At 40.7% G+C, this 20,089-nt stretch overlaps 1 protein-coding gene across 2 annotated transcripts in view; it reads left to right on the forward strand.

Moving 5' to 3' along the window:
• The window catches only part of LOC148893984 (calmin-like), a 77,930-nt gene extending 65,070 nt beyond the window's left edge, over window positions 1–12,860 (forward strand). For both annotated transcript variants that reach the window (XM_089004059.1, XM_089004057.1), the window contains 2 exons: window positions 6,407–6,585; window positions 11,298–12,860. In XM_089004059.1, the coding sequence (XP_088860185.1) occupies window positions 6,407–6,585; window positions 11,298–11,421 (303 nt within the window). In that variant the 3' untranslated portion in view covers window positions 11,422–12,860. The remainder of the gene's footprint in view (window positions 1–6,406; window positions 6,586–11,297) is intronic.
• The last annotated feature ends 7,229 nt before the right edge of the window (window positions 12,861–20,089 follow it).

The raw sequence follows: 20,089 nt of genomic DNA on the forward strand, positions 1-20,089 counted from the left end.
ATTGATGCTGCAGCCATCTCCTCCTCGCCCTCAGATGTTCTGGAAAAATCCGTTGCCGGCTTTAAAATCCTCAATAAGTGTCGAACTTCCAGGTTGGCGCATGGTGATATCGGCGTGAATTAGCCATGCTTTCTCGCATAAAATAGCTTTACTCACGCTGTCGCCGGATAGCTGCTTTTCGTTAATCCAAATGAACAGAAGTTTTTCAACCTCTTCTATTGCCCCAGACCATTGCTTTGACAGCACGGAAACACCTTTAGCAACACACGCACCTTTAATGGATTTTTTCTTGCGAAGGATGGTAGCAATGGTGGACTTAGCATAGCCGTGCTCGGCCACTAAATCACACAAATGCACACCTCGTTCGTGTTTTTCAATTATCTCCTTCTTCTCAGCGACGGTGATTTTATTTTGTGTCTTCTTGGGCTGAACACGAGCCTGTGGTGTTTTTTTTTCAGTCACATCATAGTAAAATTATCAGCAAAAAGCTCCAAGGAGGCGATCGGCGTGTGCATTCAATGAGAGGGGGTGTGGAAAGTAGCGCTTGAGCGCTGTTCAGTCGTGTGCTTCCGCCAAAGTTCACTCCGCCAGCCGTGGTGGGTGTGTATTATGAAAATAGTGCTTATTATAAGGTTTAATTTTCATAAATTTGACGTTCTTAAGACGAAAAGTTTGTAATATAAGGTGTTTGTAAGTTGAGGTCTCACTGTACCCACAATTAAAAAAATATATGTCATTTGACTGATCCATCCATAAGAATAGAATGACATGCATTTTCAATTTATTGATAATGATACAGTGATACCTTGGCTTAGAAACTTAATTCCCCATCGGAAACCATTAAAATTAGAATAATCCGTTCCCAGGTCTCCATAAAACAGAATGTTGTACTTTCTCATTTTCTAAGCCTTAAAACTACACAAAATATACTTTATTTTATGTATAATAAATGTGCTATGATAATATAATTAAAGAAATAAACTGTACTATATAATAAAGTCGTTTTATTTAACTTTGTGATGGTCGCTGATGGCTTAATGGAAAGGAGTGGCCGGTTTCATCAGCATTAAACACTTGATGAGGAACGTAGCCTACTTTTTTCACCATTTAGAGAAATGATCCCTTGTAGGTTCTTTCTCTGCGATAATTTTACCTTGTTCCTCATCTATTGTGTTATGTTTAGCTGGGTTGATAGCTTTTTGCATCAAGTGTACAGATGGCTTGTGCGGGTTATTTGTGGAGCCTGATTGATGGGAATGGCCCGGCGGACGAGTGGTTTGCGTGTCAACCTCACAAAGCAGAGGCACAAATTCTAGCTCCAGCCTTCCTGTGTAGCGTTTGTATGTTCTCTCTGTGTCTGCTAGGATTTTATCCGGGACCTCAGGTTTCCTCCAACATTCCAAAAACATCCTTGGAAGGCTTATTGAACACTCCAAATTGTCCCGAGGTATGTACATCTGCACTCACGTGTAGATGAGTGTTCGTTTCTGTGTGCCCCGCGATTGGATGGCAAGTGATTAAGGGTATGGCCCGCCTACTGCCCGAGGACAGCTGGGATAGGCTCCAGCACCCCCTGGCCTCCCGACCCTAGTGAGTAGTAAGTGATTTGGAAGATCAATTTTCCGATCCACTTTAAAATCACAATCATCAGGTGGGGTACTGGAGCCTATCCCAGCTGACTTAGGGTAATGAGTAAGAAACATCCTGAATCTGTTGCCAGCCAATTGCAGGGCACACAAAGAGGAACAACCGCTCACACCCGCAGTCACACTGAGGAACAATTTACTGTAGACCGGGAGTGTCCAAAGTCGGTCCTCAAGGGCCGCTGTTCTGCCTGTTTTCCAGTTCTCCCAGGAAAAACGCCCCTGATTCAAATCATCAGGACTGTTATGATGTTGCTTCAGAGCTGGCGGATGAGCTGATCATCTGAATCAGGTGTGTTGCAACTGGGTCAGATGGAAAACAGGCAGGACTTTGGCCCTCCAGGCCTGGAGCTGGACATGTCTGCTATAGAGTGATGTAATAACCTGCTATACATGCTATTGGAATGTGGAAGAAACCCAAGCAGACTGGAGAAAACACACAAGCAGAACATGGAAACTCTACACAAGAATGGCTGAAGCCGGCATCAAATCCACGACCACGAGATCACTGAACCACCGTATTTATACCCCATCTAGCAAAGTTTAATGATATACATTATATCAAGCACATATGAAGCAGATTTATGTGGGACAGGAGATGTGAGACAATCTCTTTTCGTCAATGGATGCTACAGCTGCGTGTTTGCTTTCAACATTTAGCTTGTAGTCGACATGCACGTTCCACCATGATGTCCCTGATCCACTGGTGGAAAGATGCTTTGAACCTCTCCTCTTTCATCTAGAACTGCTTCATGTAACAAAGAGGGTACAGAAAGTGCTTAAGAATGAATGACTCTCTGTGTCTTTGTGTTGTCATATTGTCTTTGTGCTGTAATATTATTTGTTATTTAGTTTGCTATTTTGTTCTTTTGATTTCAAGACAGCGCCGCGAGAGTGGCTGCCTTTGCAGCAGTAATTTGTTTTTCTACTTTCATTCCTTTCATCACTTTGTTGCTGTGAAATGTAAATTTCTCCACTGTGAGACTAATAAAGGCAAATCCAATCCAATCACCCACTTACACGTCAGGACTCCAAAGTGCGAATGCACTTCATGGCTGAGTGCTGAGTGTAGTTGGACAAATTACACGATAAACTGACACACGCCTTTGCCAAATGTTTGTTATTGTTTTTTTTACACTTGCATCTCTTAAGTCTTTAATCCTCGCACTACTCACCAGTTCTTCTATGCCTTTAATAAACTTTGGATTGGATTGGATTGGATTGATTATGCCTTTATTTGCGTAAGACCATCTAACACAGAGGAACTCACCTCTTGGTTTAACTCATCATGCCGTACCATACTATATTCAGTGGCTCCTTCTAAATCTGTGCTCCCAAAACCTATGCCCAAGCTTTAATGACAAAACTCGCAGAGCTAGACAGGCAAGCTGAACATAAGTGGAAAAAAGACAAATTGCAGAACTCTTATCAATTATGAAAAGACTGCTGATCTAACTAACAAATCACAGTAAACGGGCGAAAAGTGAATATTTGTCGGACCTTATTCAGTCATTATTCACAACTCTCATATTTAAAACCATCAATTCCGTACTGAAACCCACTCTGCCGACTTGCTTGAAACCTTCATCCGAGATGTGCAACAGATTCCTTCAGTTTTTCTTTGAAAGGTTTCTACTAAGAGGACTCTTGCTTCAAATACCACATTTGACCCTTCTGTCAATGTTCCGTGTTCAGCTGTGCTAAATTCCTTTGAAGCTGTGTCCTTGACCGTTTTAAAGAATGTGACTCGCCAGTTTAAGCTGTGACTCCCTTCCTCCACATTTCTTTGAGGAGGTTCTCCTGAGTATTGGCACATCGGTCTTAGCTATTATCAACTGTCATTGTCTCCAACAGTTTAAACATGCTGTTGTCCAAATCTTGATCAAGAAACCTGGTCTGGACGTACTGTCAAATTTTAGGCCTATTTCCAAATCGCCCTTAATTTCCCAATTGCTTGAAAAGGTGGTGCACATGTGGTTGAAATCTTTCTTGGATGAACATAACATCTTGGAGGTCTTCCAGTCATGTTTCAAAATGATGCATAGCACAGAGCCAGCCTTATTATGGGTTTCTAATGACATCCTCCTGACCACTTGGAGATTATGTGTATCTGGTTTTATTAGATCTGACTGCAGCATTTGATACAGTGGATCACAATATTCTACTGTCTCGTTTGAGACGCTGGTTGGTCAGCGCTATGCTGAAGTGTTGCCTACGAGCTCCTGTATTTATTACCTGTCCATGTTAAGTGCCTTGCTGCGGCTTCAGCTGTTGTTAAAGCGCTATATACATCAATATGTATGTATGTATGTATGTATGTATGTATGTATGTATGTATGTATGTATGTATGTATGTATGTATGTATGTATGTATGTATGTATGTATGTATGTGTCAGATATGTTCAGTCGGACACTGTGAACAAAGGCTCGAACACAGGAAGATTGTCTTTTACTGCCGGCAGGGGACGTAGCCGTTTATGACTTCTGCAGCCCACTGCCAATCTATTTATTGAGAGTACATGCAAATTTAAGTGACACATGAGTAAAACATGAGTCTTCTTGATTTGAATACCACACCCATGGACGTCCCAAGCACCAACAAATATAAAACAACAGAACAAAGACATTTTAATTGGGTCTCCATTCCATGAACTGATAAATTTGTAACCTGGCTAATGACCTCTTTCTGTGAAGAAGTTGACCAAGTCGCAAATACGTCCAAGGTCAGGTCTTCGACATGAAGATGACAGTTTAACAGGTTGTGTCTGTTCACCTCAGGTTGACCCCAGATTTTCTTGTGTGCTTCAATTGTGGGCCTTGGAAGCATCCAACTTTTAAATATGATAGCTTCTTTTCTGTCTATTCTCTATCATTCTCACCTCGTTATCATATATTTCAAAGTTGCATTTACAGACCATTAGTCTGATTATATGACTGGGGTGTCGTTTTAAATTACTGTTCAACAATTCGCTCATTCATGACAATTTTAAATCACGCTGCACTCGGAAACAGTTCAACTCATTTTGAAGACACATAAATTACAATAGTATACCACAAGAATATTTTTTCAAGAAATCTGGAAGTTATTGCATGTGCTCTGCTCGACTTTAAGCATTGACTCCTCATCATGGGACTGTAATTAATTAACTATTAAGACAGTAATAATGGATGGGAGAAAAAAAATCTGTGTTGCGGTCGTTTCAAGTGCACGATACCAATCAATGAGCTTCCCCAATAGGTCCATCCTGGCTGTCACATCCTCGAAACCTATGAAAATTAGAATAGGGATCAATCTTGTTTTCAAATGTGTCAAAGGCATTGTGAAGTGGGGTGATTGTAATGGGGTCGGTTGGGTTGTATGGAGGAAATCAAAGGACACCAAAGCCAATACTGTTGCAAGACAGAGTTCGGGGGTGGGCTTGAGGAATAGTCAGCTTTGTGTCAACAGTCATTGTGAGATGCAATCTTGGAGTTTGTTCATTCAGAGTCCATTTCTGCAGCAAATCGTGGTTCATCTTTCTCAGGTTCAGTGGACAATGTCTCTGTGAGGCCAGCAGCGAGCCCTTCAGTTGAGGTGGTGCACACGTGGTGGTGTGTGTTTATGCCTGTGATTGTGTATCACCACAAGTGGACTGAATAATTCAGACAACTGGTACCATATAACAGGCAGATGCTTGTAACTGAATTTTTCATATGGTTTATAATTTACTTTTTTGCACCCAAGCCTAAAATTCCCCTGATCCATCTGAAGTTTCCATTCAACAGAATTTCCACAAGACATTTTTTATTTCAGAATAAGAATCAGAACCAGACTCAGAATCATCTTTATTGCCAAGTATGCATAACACATAAGGGATTTGTCTCCGGTAGAACACACTGCACTCATATATCATCATTAGAAAAATTGAGGCACTATACTTTTATTGTCAATATTTGGGTTACTGTTTAGAGAGTTAATGGCTTGGGGGAAGAAGCAGCTTAAGTGTCTGCTGGATTTGGTGCGCATGGACCGGTAGCGCCTGCCTGAGGGGAGTAGCTGGAAAAGGTGGTGGGCAGGGTCCTCTACATGGTGCGGAGGGTCCAGTAGGATTTTCCGCGCCCTTGTTTAGATTTTTGCAGTGTGCAAGTCCTCAAGAGTGGGTAGGGCGGTGTCAATGATTTTTTCCGCCGTCCTAACTGTCCCGAACCAAACGGTGATGGAAGAACTCAGAATTGATTCAATGACTTTTGTGGTAAGCGCTGCTTTTTTAGCAGGCTCAGGAAGTACATCCTCTGTTGTGCCTTTCTCAGGATAGAGTTGGCGTTGACCTCCCACTTTATGTCCTGGGAGATTGCGATTCCCAGGAACTTGAAGGTGTCAACGGTTGATGTGAGGCAGTTAGATAGTGTGAGGGAAAAATGTGGGAATGGATGTTTCCTGAAGTCCACAATCATCTCTACCGTCTTGAGCGTGTTCAGCTCTCGGTTGTGACGGCAGCACCAGAGCTCCAGCTGCTCCACTTGTTGTCGGTACGCAGACTCGTTGCCGTCTTTGATGAGACCGATGACCGTGGTGTCGTCTGCAAACTTTATGAATTAGACAGCTGGGTGCGTTGATGTCCTTTTTGCTAATTTTAGCTCTGCTATTTTTTTCTTTTTTCAGTCGACCTCGATCATACTATCTCACACTGTGTAACATACAAGTACAGAAAATCATTCCATTGTACGTTATTATATTTGAACATCTCTAACACAACCCCTGTTTTTGTGTTGCTCTCATTAGGTGATGACCGTGATCAAAAATAAGACTTGCAGTACATCTGAATTCAAAGGACTGTGCCTTATGACCAAGGAGCACATCAGAGACCTTACAGAAAGTGTTTTCCCACCCATGTGCAGTGATCTAAGTGAGGCTCAGCAAGATATTCAAGACCATTCCGGGGAACACACAGAGCCTATCAGGTAGGCTTCTTAGTCTTCTTAGATTCCTGGCGGATTTAAAAGGTAACCACAACTAGAGTACGTCTGTGTAAGCTCTCAGTCGTACAGGAGTGGTCCATCGATGAGAAGGTTTCTTCAGCCGTCATCTGTACAAAAGTGAAGGTTTCGGACGTTTCGCCTCCTATCCAAGAGGCTTCGTCAGCGAACTAAAGTCTGACTGGTCGTATCGGCCCCATTTATATATCCCTAATGTCCAGACATGGTGGCGCCGGACACCGCTATGATAGGTCCCTACTCTCAGGTTGGGGGGGCAGACGACCCCTCCCTGTGGCCCCACTGATTGTTTCTACATTCCTGACTAACGACTGGCCTATTTGCCCCACTCCCACCGGCATCACCTCATCAGCATAACGACCCTCATCAGCATTACGAAAGTTGCCTAACCTGTTTTGCCTAAGCAGGCTATTGTATGAACGATCCAAATTGAACCTCACCCCACCAGACCGGTTTAATGAAGGATTTTGTTGTTTTATAAGAATCGCTTCTTTTACCCCCCTTTCAAACCATCTATGTTCTTTCGCTAAGATTTTAACCTCACTGTCATCAAATGAGTGGTTGCTAGCTTTTAGGTGCAAATGTACTGCCGATTGAGGTCCACTTATATTATCCCTGCGATGTTGATAAAGTCTTTTTTTGAGAATTTGTTGAGTCTCCCCAATGTACTGCTCTTTACAATTTTCATTCTTACAATGTATGGAATAAACTACATTACTTTGTTTTTCATTTGGTAGCCTATCTTTTGGATGCACTAATTTTTGCCTTAACGTGTTTATCGGTTTGAAATAAGTAGGAATTTTATGTTGCCAAAGGACTCTTTGTAATTTTTCAGAAACTCCTGCAATGTACGGTACTGCTACTCCTCTCCTTTTTGTATCTTGAGAATTATTGGTTTCATTCCCTATTCTTTCTTTCTGACATTTGTTGAATGACCACTGAGGGTACCCACAGTTAGTGAGTGCTCTCCTGATATGTTTCGACTCCTTTTCTCTACCTTCAGTGCAGGGAGGGGTCATCTGCCCCCCCAACCTGAGAGTAGGGACCTATCATAGCGGTGTCCGGCGCCACCATGTCTGGACATTAGGGATATATAAATGGGGCCGATACGACCAGTCAGACTTTAGTTCGCTGACGAAGCCTCTTGGATAGGAGGCGAAACGTCCGAAACCTTCACTTTTGTACAGATGACGGCTGAAGAAACCTTCTCATCACAACTAGAGTAGTGACAATGGGCAGCTTATGACTTGACCCACTCTGGCATTTCCTTAAATGTAGTGAGCCAACACCTAAGGATAAATAAGGACTAACTTAGTGAGAATTCAGAGAGGGTGCCAAAAATTGAGGCCATTTGGATTATATACTGCGATTGCTGAATAAATAACTAAAGTAACAACTCGTCTGTGCCATCTCAAGATGGTGCCGACGTGTGTGACAGCCTCGGTCACCCACTCCCTAGTATCATCCTTGTCATCTGGTGGGAATGATGAAGGATAGAGATGGCAATGTATTAACAGGTACCAGTGGTGTGATGGCAAGATGGAAATAGTACTTTGGAGATTTGATGAATGAGGAAAACCAGACATACAACATAATATCCAGTGTCAGTGGTCAGGAGGATGTCATGTCTTGATACCTGACTTGAAGACTTCCAATAAAGATTTCAACTGCATGTGCACCACTTTTTCAAGCAATTTGGAGATGAAAGGCAGTTTGGAAATGGGGCTAAAATTTGACAGTACATCTTGATCAAGACCAGGTTTCTTGATCAAGGGTTGGACAATAACATGTTTAAACTGTTGGGGGATAATGCCAATAGAGGCTGCTGTTGATAATGGCTAAGACTGATGTGCCAATACTCGGGAGAACTTCCTTAAAGAAATGTGGAGGAAGACAGTCACAGGAAGCCACATCCTTTAAAAGGCCCAAAAACACAGCTTCTAATACAGCTAAACACAGAATATTGACAGAAGGGTCGAATATGGCATTTGAAGCAACAGTCAACGTCAAGTCAACGTCAAGTCAAAGTCAAGTCAAAGTCAAGTCAAACTCAGCTTTATTGTCAAATATGCTAATATGCATGACATACAGCACAGATGAAATTACTGTATAACAAATAGCATGATTGATAACTTTTAAATACTTCATCCACCCGTTATTTGAACTTTTTACAAAGGTACTCACCTTTTTAAAGGTACTCAATGGGTAGTGGAGCTGATCCTCGCTGTCTTTGGGAGGTGGGGGGCACCCAGAACTGGTTGCCAGCCAATGGCAGGACACACACAGACAAACGACCACTCACACTCACACTTAGGGACAATTTTTGTGCTCCGTTAACCTGTAACGCATGGTTTTGGATTGTGGGAGGAAACCGTAGTACCTGGAGAAAACCAACGCATGCACGGGAACAAATGCAAAGTCTATATAGGAAGGCAGAGGCCTGGAATCGAACTCTGCACTTTTTGGCGGACATGCCAGCCAATCAACACCGTGCCACCCTAAATATTTCGTACTATATGAATATACCTATAACCTTTTTTACACTAAAATGAGGGGTGGGCTCGCCATTTTGGTGCAATTTTGGGAAAATATATTCTTCCTCAATCAGGTCCTTGCCATCACGGTACCTTTCAGATTACAAAAGAACACGTTTAACCAATTAAGTTGAGGACTTTTCATTGCACATTAACTCATTCACTACCATTCCCGAATTAATTCAGGAATTGAAAAGCATGACGTGGAGCACCATTCCCATATTTGTTCAGTTTTTTTTTTTTCTTGTGGGGAATTTTTTTTCTTGCGAATTAACCTGGTCAAATCTCCGGCAAGGTTTTTCCCTCCCACGCGGGGTCAACATTTGCCTTTGACACTATTTCCATTGCAGATAACTCTAGAGCAGTGGTGTCAAAGTCATTATTTGCCGCGGGCCACATTGTCGTTATGGTTTCCTCTCGAGGGCCGTTATGAATTTAATTCCCTCCACATATGACATATAGAGCGCATAATAAATTAATGAATAACTATTTTTTTAATCTAAAATCAACAATAATGACTATGATTGTGGTTTACATCCAAAAATATGACATTTTGATGAGGATTTTAGCAAGCATCATGGAATTTTTTGGAAGTTTTTATTGTAAAGTGTCCTTGGGTGTTTTGAAAGGCGCTTGAAATAAAATGTATTATTATTTCACAAGTTATATTTGCTTTCGCGGGCTGAAAAAAAAATTGATGTGGCAGGCCAGATTTGTCCCTGACTTTGACACCAGTGCTCGAGAGCCAAATAAAATTGACAAACTTTTTTTTCACATAAAAGAAGAGACTCTAAGGTTTATTACATTGCATTGAATGTTTATGTAGTCATAAAACTCAACATTCTGTGGGTCATGCAATTTGAGTGAAAAGGACAAAAACACACATTTTTGCACATCATCAGGCAGTGAATGAGTTAAGTTGAAATTTGAGGTTTCACTCTATTTTCTTACCCATATCCTGCGAAATTTTACATGTACACCTTCCAATGAGGCAACAGAGTTTTCCAAGGTAGACTCTCCTATCATCTGGGCTGATGGTCATTAAAAATCTCCCTGTTGCAACGCACATAGGGTGTCATCCCCATAGGTCATCCGGGACTTGACTGGTGTAATTCTCCAACACTACATGTAGAGTGCCCCTGGATTGGGTGTGTTGCAGTTGTAAGATGAGTGTGATGAGGCATCTTCCCCACTATGACAGCACCATGGATATTGGAGAACGAATCATTGTTCCTTCCATGTTTTCATTCTGACGTTATTGTCGCAAGTTCCTTGGTACTGAACCGTTATATCATGACTGTGTGTAGACTATATGTACTGTATTTAAAAATGGAACAGTAAGAACTTTTTGGTTCAAACAAACTATTTACGTCTGTGTAAGCTCTCAGTCGTACTGGAATGGTCCATCGATGAAAAGGTTTCTTCAGCTGTCATCTGTACTTCTCGGAAGGTGTCGGACGTTTTGCTTCTTATCCAAGATGCTTCTTCAGCGAACTAAAGTCTTGCTGGTAGTTTCGGCCCTATATATATCCAGACGTGGCGGTGCCAGACCTCTGCTATGATCAGTGACGTGCGGTGAGGTTCATGGCTGGTGAGGCACTGACGTCATCAATGACGTCACCGCTCGTCTCTACTTCGTATTTGAACGGTAAATGTGAAAATTCAGCGATTTTGAAAAAAATCCTAAAACGGTGAAGTTAAATGGAAAAGAACTTTAAAGTACAAATCACTAAATACATCTAACTGTTTCATTTATTTTTTCATTTGATATTTCCATGACAGCTTTCCATGATGACAGGTGAGGCACTGCCTCACCTGCCTCCACTGACTGCACGTCACTGGCTATGATAGGTCCCCGCTCTCGGGTTGGGGGAGCAGTAGACTATTCCCTGAGGCTACACTGATTACTTCCATTGTCTTGACTGATTACTTCTATTGTCGTGCCTGAGTATGGGTTCTACGATTGGCCTGATTGCCCCATTTGATCTGGTATCACCTCATCAGCATAACTAAGCGTATGTGGTCTAAGAGTCTATTGTAATAATGATCCAAATTAAACCTCACCCCACCAGGGCGATTTAGTGAAGGGTTATGCTGTATGCGCAACTTTCTGATTTTATGTTTTGTTTTTTTACATTTGCGTAGCTGGAATTGGAGCTGGGAACTTTATCTGCTGTTTTTTCTCTGGCTGCTGCTCTACTGCTTATGGCTGTTGCCGCAAATGGACCTGAAGTCTTTGACGAGTCTTCTGTTCAACATCAACGACTGAAGACTCAACTCAACCCTCACATGCATGTGTGGCCAAACACACACACACACACACACACGGACACACACGCACGCATCCACACACACACACACACGCACGCACGCACACACACACGCAAACTTTGGATGTTGAAAAAAAAATCTATGTAATGCACATGTTTTGTATCCTTACTGTGCCAATTGAATGCATTTGACAAGCTTTTTTTCTCTGTTGACTTTTAAGATGTCACAAAATTAATCAATTTACATTTATTACTACAACCTTTGTTCTGAAATAATAACTAGTCCTGTATATAGTCCTACTCCCATTCAATGATTGTTATTCAATTATTATTATTTTTCCACAGAATATTAACAACTGTGTTTTATCCTTCAAGGCTTGGTGGACCGTAGAACGACTTTACAATGTTTAATGATCATTTACAATGATCACTTAATGATCATTACAATGATACCTTCTAATATTATGAGAGCATGCTGGGTTTTCCTGCCAATTTTTACAAGCTGTTTTACAAAATGAGATTGTAAATAGAAATATAACTTTCCAAATGCCATCGATATTTTGATTACAAAGTATATATAAAATCTAGAGCAACATAGAAATATGTTTAATTTATTTGTTAAGTTAGAATAAGTGTGAAACAGTCGATGTTGAGCCATAGAATAAAACGTCTGATTGCACACTGTTCACTACACTATACACTATGCGAAATGTAATCTCTTTACCTGCCATGGCAACACCAAACCACTTCATTGATTGATTTAGAATATTGACGTTTTATCATTACTTTTACGTCTTGTGCGGGCATTGGCACTAACACAAAGCTGTGTGGTGGTGTTAAATTCTATGTGCTACTGCATACTTCAAAGATCAGTCAGTAAGATTAGTGAGTGTAGTTATTCTATTAATTACTTTTGTTTATACCGACACATGTATCTGTTGACTTTGGAGTCAGCGAACGAAGTGGATGTTTAATTCTCTAAATTTGTATTCACCACAGTGGCTTTGAAGCAAATTACAATGGTACTGGCGCATGTAGCATGCATGGATGGATGTGTCATGGATGGACGGATTCATTTATAAATTTACTCATTTACTCATTTATTGATATATATTGTTCCCCACCCACACCAAAAAGTGTTTGGACCTTAAAAGAATCACAGTTCACTCTTATTTTGCTTTCGGGAGTCGACACATTCACTGCCCAGTTGTTGTGCATCAGCGTCACCATTCTCGACTGCACTGTTATTGTTATGGGGCAGAGAACTTGCACAGAGTATTCTCAATCATGTGATTGGCTGCATAGTGTCATTGCAGCACATCGTGTGATTGGTTGGGTAGAATGGTAAATATTTTCATTGCAACATTAAATAGTGAAAATTCTTAATAGAAGTTAGAGAGATTTTGCATTACGTCAACACCCAAACTGTGCCTTGAGGAAATTAAGGTGGTGGGTGAAATTTATGAAATGGAAAAGATTACTTTCATAGTCCGAGGCGAGCGAGAGAAATTTGAGAGACTATGGGATACCTGGAAAAAATTTACAGCAACCTAAGTGCTCATAAAGATATTTAAGTTAACCTATGAACCCCAATGCACTCAAGATCAAAATTGTTAATTATTGCTACTCTAATTACTATTATTTTATTTGTATTATTATTTTTTTCTCTTATCTTTTCATCTATTTCTTTCAGTTTTTTTGTATATGGCGTATACAGTGAACAGGACATTGCACCAGCAGAATTGAAAAGAAATGTAAAACTTTTTATTTTGATGTTGATTATGTGATCTATGTTTTGTTTTGATGTCTGGACCAGATGATGCTCAATGTGACCATATTTTCCTTTTCTAATTGTTCTAAAAATTTTCAATACAAAAATAAATAAGTAAAAAAACACAACTGTTATCATAATGCTAATAAATAAATGTGACACAAGTGACACAACGACTGCATGCATGGTTTGGTCTTGGCCTTATTTTCAAAATGGAGAATTACATATCTAAATTGAAAGAAATATAGATACTTTTAAAACTGAAGAAAGATAGGTAAGGCTACTACAAAGAAGGTATCGATGCCTTTCTTCAGGAGGAGCGGCGCATGGACTTCATTTATAAGTAAAGGTAACACGATAATAGCGTTTTTTAATTCTTTTTTTCTATGCTACAGTTTGTATATATGAAGAAAAACACGTGAATCCTTGCCAATCAAATGGTGAATAAGTTACTCTTGTAAAGTTCATACGTTTGTGAATATGACTGTGATGACGTCACCAGCCATGAACCTCACTGCACGTCACTGAACCAAATATGTCAAACAAGCGATTTCTTTGCTGTTAGGTACGGATCATGTTCACCCAGAAAGAATAACTCTCAGAACAGTGCCAAGAAGCACTCCCAAGTGGAGATAGAAAAAGTAGTTGTTGTAGTCATAGTTGTCATGCGAACATGTTGATATTTTTTGTCAATTTTTAAAAACCTTTCAAAGTAAAAGTCTTTATTATCCCTCGAACAGACTAACACTCAGGAAAACTACAGCACCCCAGCTATCTAACCAGACCACTCTGACACAAATCGGATGTTGTATTTTAGAATAAAAGGCCTCTGAAAAGTGACAGTGACCTCTTTACTTACTTGAGTACATGTGAACATGTTGATACTTTCCATCAATTTTGAAAAACCTCTAAATTTAAGAGTCTTTGTCATCCCTCGACCATATGAATATCTGGGAAAACTAAAGTCGGAGGCTGGACGAAGGCATCATGGCTGTGGGGTGGTGAGATGGGGAGGTGGGCGTGTGCAAGTAAATCTTTGGTACCAAACTGGCTGTTCAATTTGTGATGACATGAATCAATGGAGTGTGGGATGCACGCGCCACTTGCATCCACGCTTTCAGTAATCAGGCTCTGATCAACAAGCACTGACTCCTCCACAAAAAAACAAAATGTGATCTATGTTTTGTTTTGATGTCTGGACCAGATGATGCTCAATGTGACCATATTTTCCTTTTCTAATTGTTCTAAAAATTTTCAATACAAAAATAAATAAGTAAAAAAACACAACTGTTATCATAATGCTAATAAATAAATGTGACACAAGTGACACAACGACTGCATGCAGTGGTTTGGATGAAAATAAACCAAATCAGTGACGTGCAGTCAGGTGAGGCTGTGCCTCACCTGTCATGGAAATATCAAATAAAAAAATAAATTAAATACTCTGATGTCTGTGGCCATGAAGTCCTTTGAATGCCTCGTGCTGAACCACCTAAACAACATCACTGGTCTGTGCAGGACGCAGTCAACATCGGGCTGCACCATGTCCTTGGGCACCTCGGTAGTTATATTTATTGAATATAAGTTATTTTCCATTTAACTTCACCATTTTTGGATTTTTTTTTCAAAATACAGTAAAGTCTCGTTATATCGATATTCAAGGGAGTCCGAAAAAATATCGATATAACCGGGACTATCGATATATCCGACCCTGTTTGCATGTAATTTTCTCCGTGCGTGCATAGAAATAGTATCGATATAACCGGGACTATCGATATATCCGATATCGATATAACGAGACTTTACTGTATTTTATTTTTATCAAAACTGTGTGCATAGGTGAGGCACACAGTTCTCCTGCCTCATGACAGGGGGCGCTGGTGATTACAGAGATTCTTCTTGCCCCTCCTCAGCTGCAGAATACAATTAGTGAGAGCAAGCTGCAGTCAACAGTTAGCAAGTTAAGTGCAACCATCCAGTCATTTTTTTGTGTTGCTTGGCCTTATTTTCAAAATGGAGAATTACATATCTAAATTGAAAGAAATATAGATACTTTTAAAACTGAAGAAAGATAGGTAAGGCTACTACAAAGAAGGTATCGATGCCTTTCTTCAGGAGGAGCGGCGCATGGACTTCATTTATAAGTAAAGGTAACACGATAATAGCGTTTTTTAATTCTTTTTTTCTATGCTACAGTTTGTATATATGAAGAAAAACACGTGAATCCTTGCCAATCAAATGGTGAATAAGTTACTCTTGTAAAGTTCATACGTTTGTGAATATGACTGTGATGACGTCACCAGCCATGAACCTCACTGCACGTCACTGAACCAAATATGTCAAACAAGCGATTTCTTTGCTGTTAGGTACGGATCATGTTCACCCAGAAAGAATAACTCTCAGAACAGTGCCAAGAAGCACTCCCAAGTGGAGATAGAAAAAGTAGTTGTTGTAGTCATAGTTGTCATGCGAACATGTTGATATTTTTTGTCAATTTTTAAAAACCTTTCAAAGTAAAAGTCTTTATTATCCCTCGAACAGACTAACACTCAGGAAAACTACAGCACCCCAGCTATCTAACCAGACCACTCTGACACAAATCGGATGTTGTATTTTAGAATAAAAGGCCTCTGAAAAGTGACAGTGACCTCTTTACTTACTTGAGTACATGTGAACATGTTGATACTTTCCATCAATTTTGAAAAACCTCTAAATTTAAGAGTCTTTGTCATCCCTCGACCATATGAATATCTGGGAAAACTAAAGTCGGAGGCTGGACGAAGGCATCATGGCTGTGGGGTGGTGAGATGGGGAGGTGGGCGTGTGCAAGTAAATCTTTGGTACCAAACTGGCTGTTCAATTTGTGATGACATGAATCAATGGAGTGTGGGATGCACGCGCCACTTGCATCCACGCTTTCAGTAATCAGGCTCTGATCAACAAGCACTGACTCCTCCACAAAAAAACAAAAAAAAGCCCTGAAGGTGCACGACCCCCCGACTGAAGGGGTCACTACTGGCCACACAAAGAGATCGTCGACTGAACCTGAGAAAGCTGAACCACGATTGCCTGCAATGCCAATGAACAATCACCCAGATTGCAGCTTCCAATGACTTTTGACACAAGGCTGACTATTGCTCAAGTCAGTTAATGGCCAAACTCTTGCAACAGTATTGGCTTTGGTGTCCTCTGATTTCCTCCAAACATCCCTCCCCATCACAGTGACTGTTCGGTTCTAATTCTTGTTTCTCATCTGGTTCGGTGTTCAACGAAGTTCTGTGATGAAATATCAGCGGGAACGATAGATGGTGAACAAAAAGCTACTTTATTCTAGTGAAACAAAAGGAGCACATCTCTCGTCGGAGGGAGGAGCCAAAAGCACACGAACACAAGAAGAACAAAAAGCACAAAAAAGCACAAGCCCGCCCGCTCAGACTAGTTTTAAAAATACACAGCAGCGATCTGTTGTCCAATCAGCTACGGACAAGTATTTTGGGAGGACATCAGACTGAAAGTTGATACTTGTTACATTCTGCTTTCACAACTATACAACTAATAAGCTTCATAATTCCATGTAGTCTAAATTAAACATGCAATAACATAATATGTACTGATCTAAATATAAAATAACATATGTAGTAAGCTAAACATGGAATAACATAATGTTTACGAATGTGCATAAAAACACTATCAGTGACAACCGCCATGAGGTGATACCAGAGCAAATGGGGCAATCAGGCCAGTCGTAGACCTCATACTCAGGCAGGACAATAGAAGTAATCAGTGGAGCCACAGGGAGTTGGCCTCTGCTCCCCCCAACCTGAGAGCAGGGACCAATGATAGCAGAGTCCGGCACCGCCATGTCTGGACGTTTCTGTTCAGATGACTTTGATGTTTTAAATTTTGTTCCTGCTGACTTTATTTTAATACAATTTGTCGAATACGACCTTGCTGCTCCCTCCTGCCTGCTTATTTGGGATCCACAACCATCACCACCTCGCAAACCGTGACAAATATGGCTTCATCAAACAAATAATATTCAACAATGACGTGCAGTAATGGGAGGCAGGTGAGGCTGTGCCTCACCTGTCATCATGGAAATATCAAATGACAAAATAAATTATACAGTTATATTTATTTAGTGAATTGTACTTTAACGTTCTTTTCCATTTAACTTCACTATTTTTTTATTTTTTTTTCAAAATCGCTGAAATTTCACATTTACCGTTCAAATACTAAGTGGAGATGAGCGGTGAGGCAGCAGCCGGCTGTGCCTCACCATGGATTGCGCAATCACTATGCTAACTGTGCTGGCTTGCTCTGCAGTGAGACCGCATTGCTGTCCCTCTGCATAAAGTGTTCAAAAGCTTTTCGTATATGAACTAAATTTCTACAGTTTAGCAGGTGTATATAATGTACAGTCACTGTACATTATAAACAAAGAACTACAGTGTTTATTTTATTTTTATCAAAACTGTGTGCATCAGTTCTCCTGCCTCATGACAGGGGGCGCTGGTGATTAGATTCTTCTTGCGACTCCTCGGCTGCAGAATAATATAATTTGTGACAGCTAGCAACAGTAAACAGTTAGCAAGTTAAGTGCAACCATCCACTCATTTTTTCGTGTTGCTTGGTCTTATTTTCAGAACGGTGGATTATATATCTAAATTGAAAGAATTTTCCAAAGTGGACTTTCAATCGAAGCAGGAGATAATAATTAAAGGAAGACGAACACCGGACTGTATAGCTCACAAACAGTGAGGGATGAATGGAAATCTCCTGGACAGCTTCTCGGCTTTTTGGCCAAGAAGGATCTTATTGAAACTATTCCTGAAGCGACAAAGTTGCTCCAGCTCGTGCTCACTGTTCCAGCTACTACAGCATCAGTGGAGCGATCATTCTCAGCACAAAAGACCGAAAACAAGTATACAGTCGGAACATAACTGATCAAGGACGACATTCTTCACCGGCAGTGATCTCCATTGAGACAGAGACTTGGACTTCATTTATAAGTAAAGGTAACATGATAATAAAGTTTTTTTTATTCTATTTTCTATACTACAGTTTGTGTACAGTATATAATGAATGCTGACATGACATTTCAAACAAAACACGTTAACTATTGCCAATCAAATGGTGTATAAGCTACTCTGTGGAGTTCATATGTTTGTGACGTCAGTGCCTCACCAGCCATGAACCTTACCGCACGTCACTGATATTCAACATGTTGGAGACACGTTAATATTAAACGAGTGTTAATAGAAGTAGCGACATGTTGAAATATCTCCTGACTGTCTTTCACGAACAGTGGTGACATTTATGAGAAGGTTTCTTCAGCCGTGATCTGTACTTTTTTGAAGGTGTCGGACGTTTCGCCTCCTATCCAATAGGCTTTGTCAGCGAACTAAAGTCTTACTGGTCGTATCGGCCCTATTTATATATCCCTAATGTCCAGGCATGGCGGCGCCGGACACAGCTATGATAGGTCCCTACTCTCAGGTTGGCGGGAGCAGAGGACCACTCCCTGTGGCCCCACTGATTGTTCCTACATTCCTGACTAACGACTGGCCTGTTCGCCCCACTCCCTCCGGTATCACCTCATCAGCATTACGAATGTTGCCTAACCTGTGTTGCCTAAGCAGGATATTGTATGAACGATCCAAATTGAACCTCACCCCACCAGACCGGTTTAAAGAAGGCTTTTGTTGTTTTATAAGAATCGCTTCTTTTCCCCCCCTTTCAAACCATCTATGTTCTTTCGCTAAGATTTTAAGAAAGAACATAGATTAGGTTAGGCAACCTTCAAAATTGTACAGATGACGGCTGAAGAAACATTCTCATCGATGGACCACTCCTGTACGACTGAGAGTTTACACAGACGTGTTTAATCCAAGGTTTAATTTTCATAAATGTAATGTTCGTAAACCGAAAAGTTCTTAAACCGAGGCTCGGTAAAACAACATAAGTCAGCCTTGATTACCACACAACAAATCCTAAATTAAAATTTGTAAAACAAAAAGAAAAAAGCAGCATTGAGGCAAAAAATGTTGCTCGTCTTCAGCAAAGACTGGCATTAAGAAATATCAAGTGCCTCAGCTTTGAGGGAGTTGTATTTTTCCTATCAATCATTCGAATTGAAACGAGTCCAAATTTCACTTTGTTACCTATTGGTTTCCACTATGTCATTTGTTTCTCTGTAGTGCTATCGAGCTCTCTTTCGTCTCACTGTCTCTCCTGTTCGTGTGCTGCTTAAAGTGTGCTGCTTAAAGTGTGCTGCTGCGTGTCTAACCCCTTTCCTTCTCCTCACTGAAGGGTGTTTTGCGTGTGTGTGTGTGCGTGTGTGTGTGTGTGTTGCCTCGACTGGGATCACCACCTTATCATGGCAAGGCACTTTGCGCGTCTCCATTACCCCATGAGCTACAGTATGTCACCCTGAGTTTTGTACTCCTGGCAGGGTCAGGTTGTCAGAGATGTGACAGTCAGACACTGTGTACAGAGTACCAGAAAGATTGTATTTTACTTCCGGCACGAAATGCAGTCTTCATGACAGACGTCTGAATTCTGTAGCCTTCTGCCAAGCTATTCATTGAGAGTACATGCAAATTAAAGTGATACATTAGTAAAACATAGTTTTACTAATGACAACACATAGTTTACTAATGACAAACATAGTTTTCTTGATTAGAATACCACACCTCTTGAGTTGGGACACGGACAGCTGTAGGCAATAAATCATTGTGTTTTCGACAAAGTGATACATTTGGAACCTGGCTAATGACCTCTTCCTGTGAAGGAGTTTAAAGCCCTACTTCTGTGATAAGGAGTTTCCCAAGTACTAAATTCTGTGCCAGGCCAGATCTCCTAGACGAAGCTGACAGTTTAACCTGCTGTGTCTG

This window comes from Hippocampus bargibanti, linkage group LG09 (assembly GCF_051943395.1).
Source record: "Hippocampus bargibanti isolate YZ-2025 linkage group LG09, ASM5194339v1, whole genome shotgun sequence".
Lineage (NCBI taxonomy): Eukaryota > Metazoa > Chordata > Actinopteri > Syngnathiformes > Syngnathidae > Hippocampus > Hippocampus bargibanti.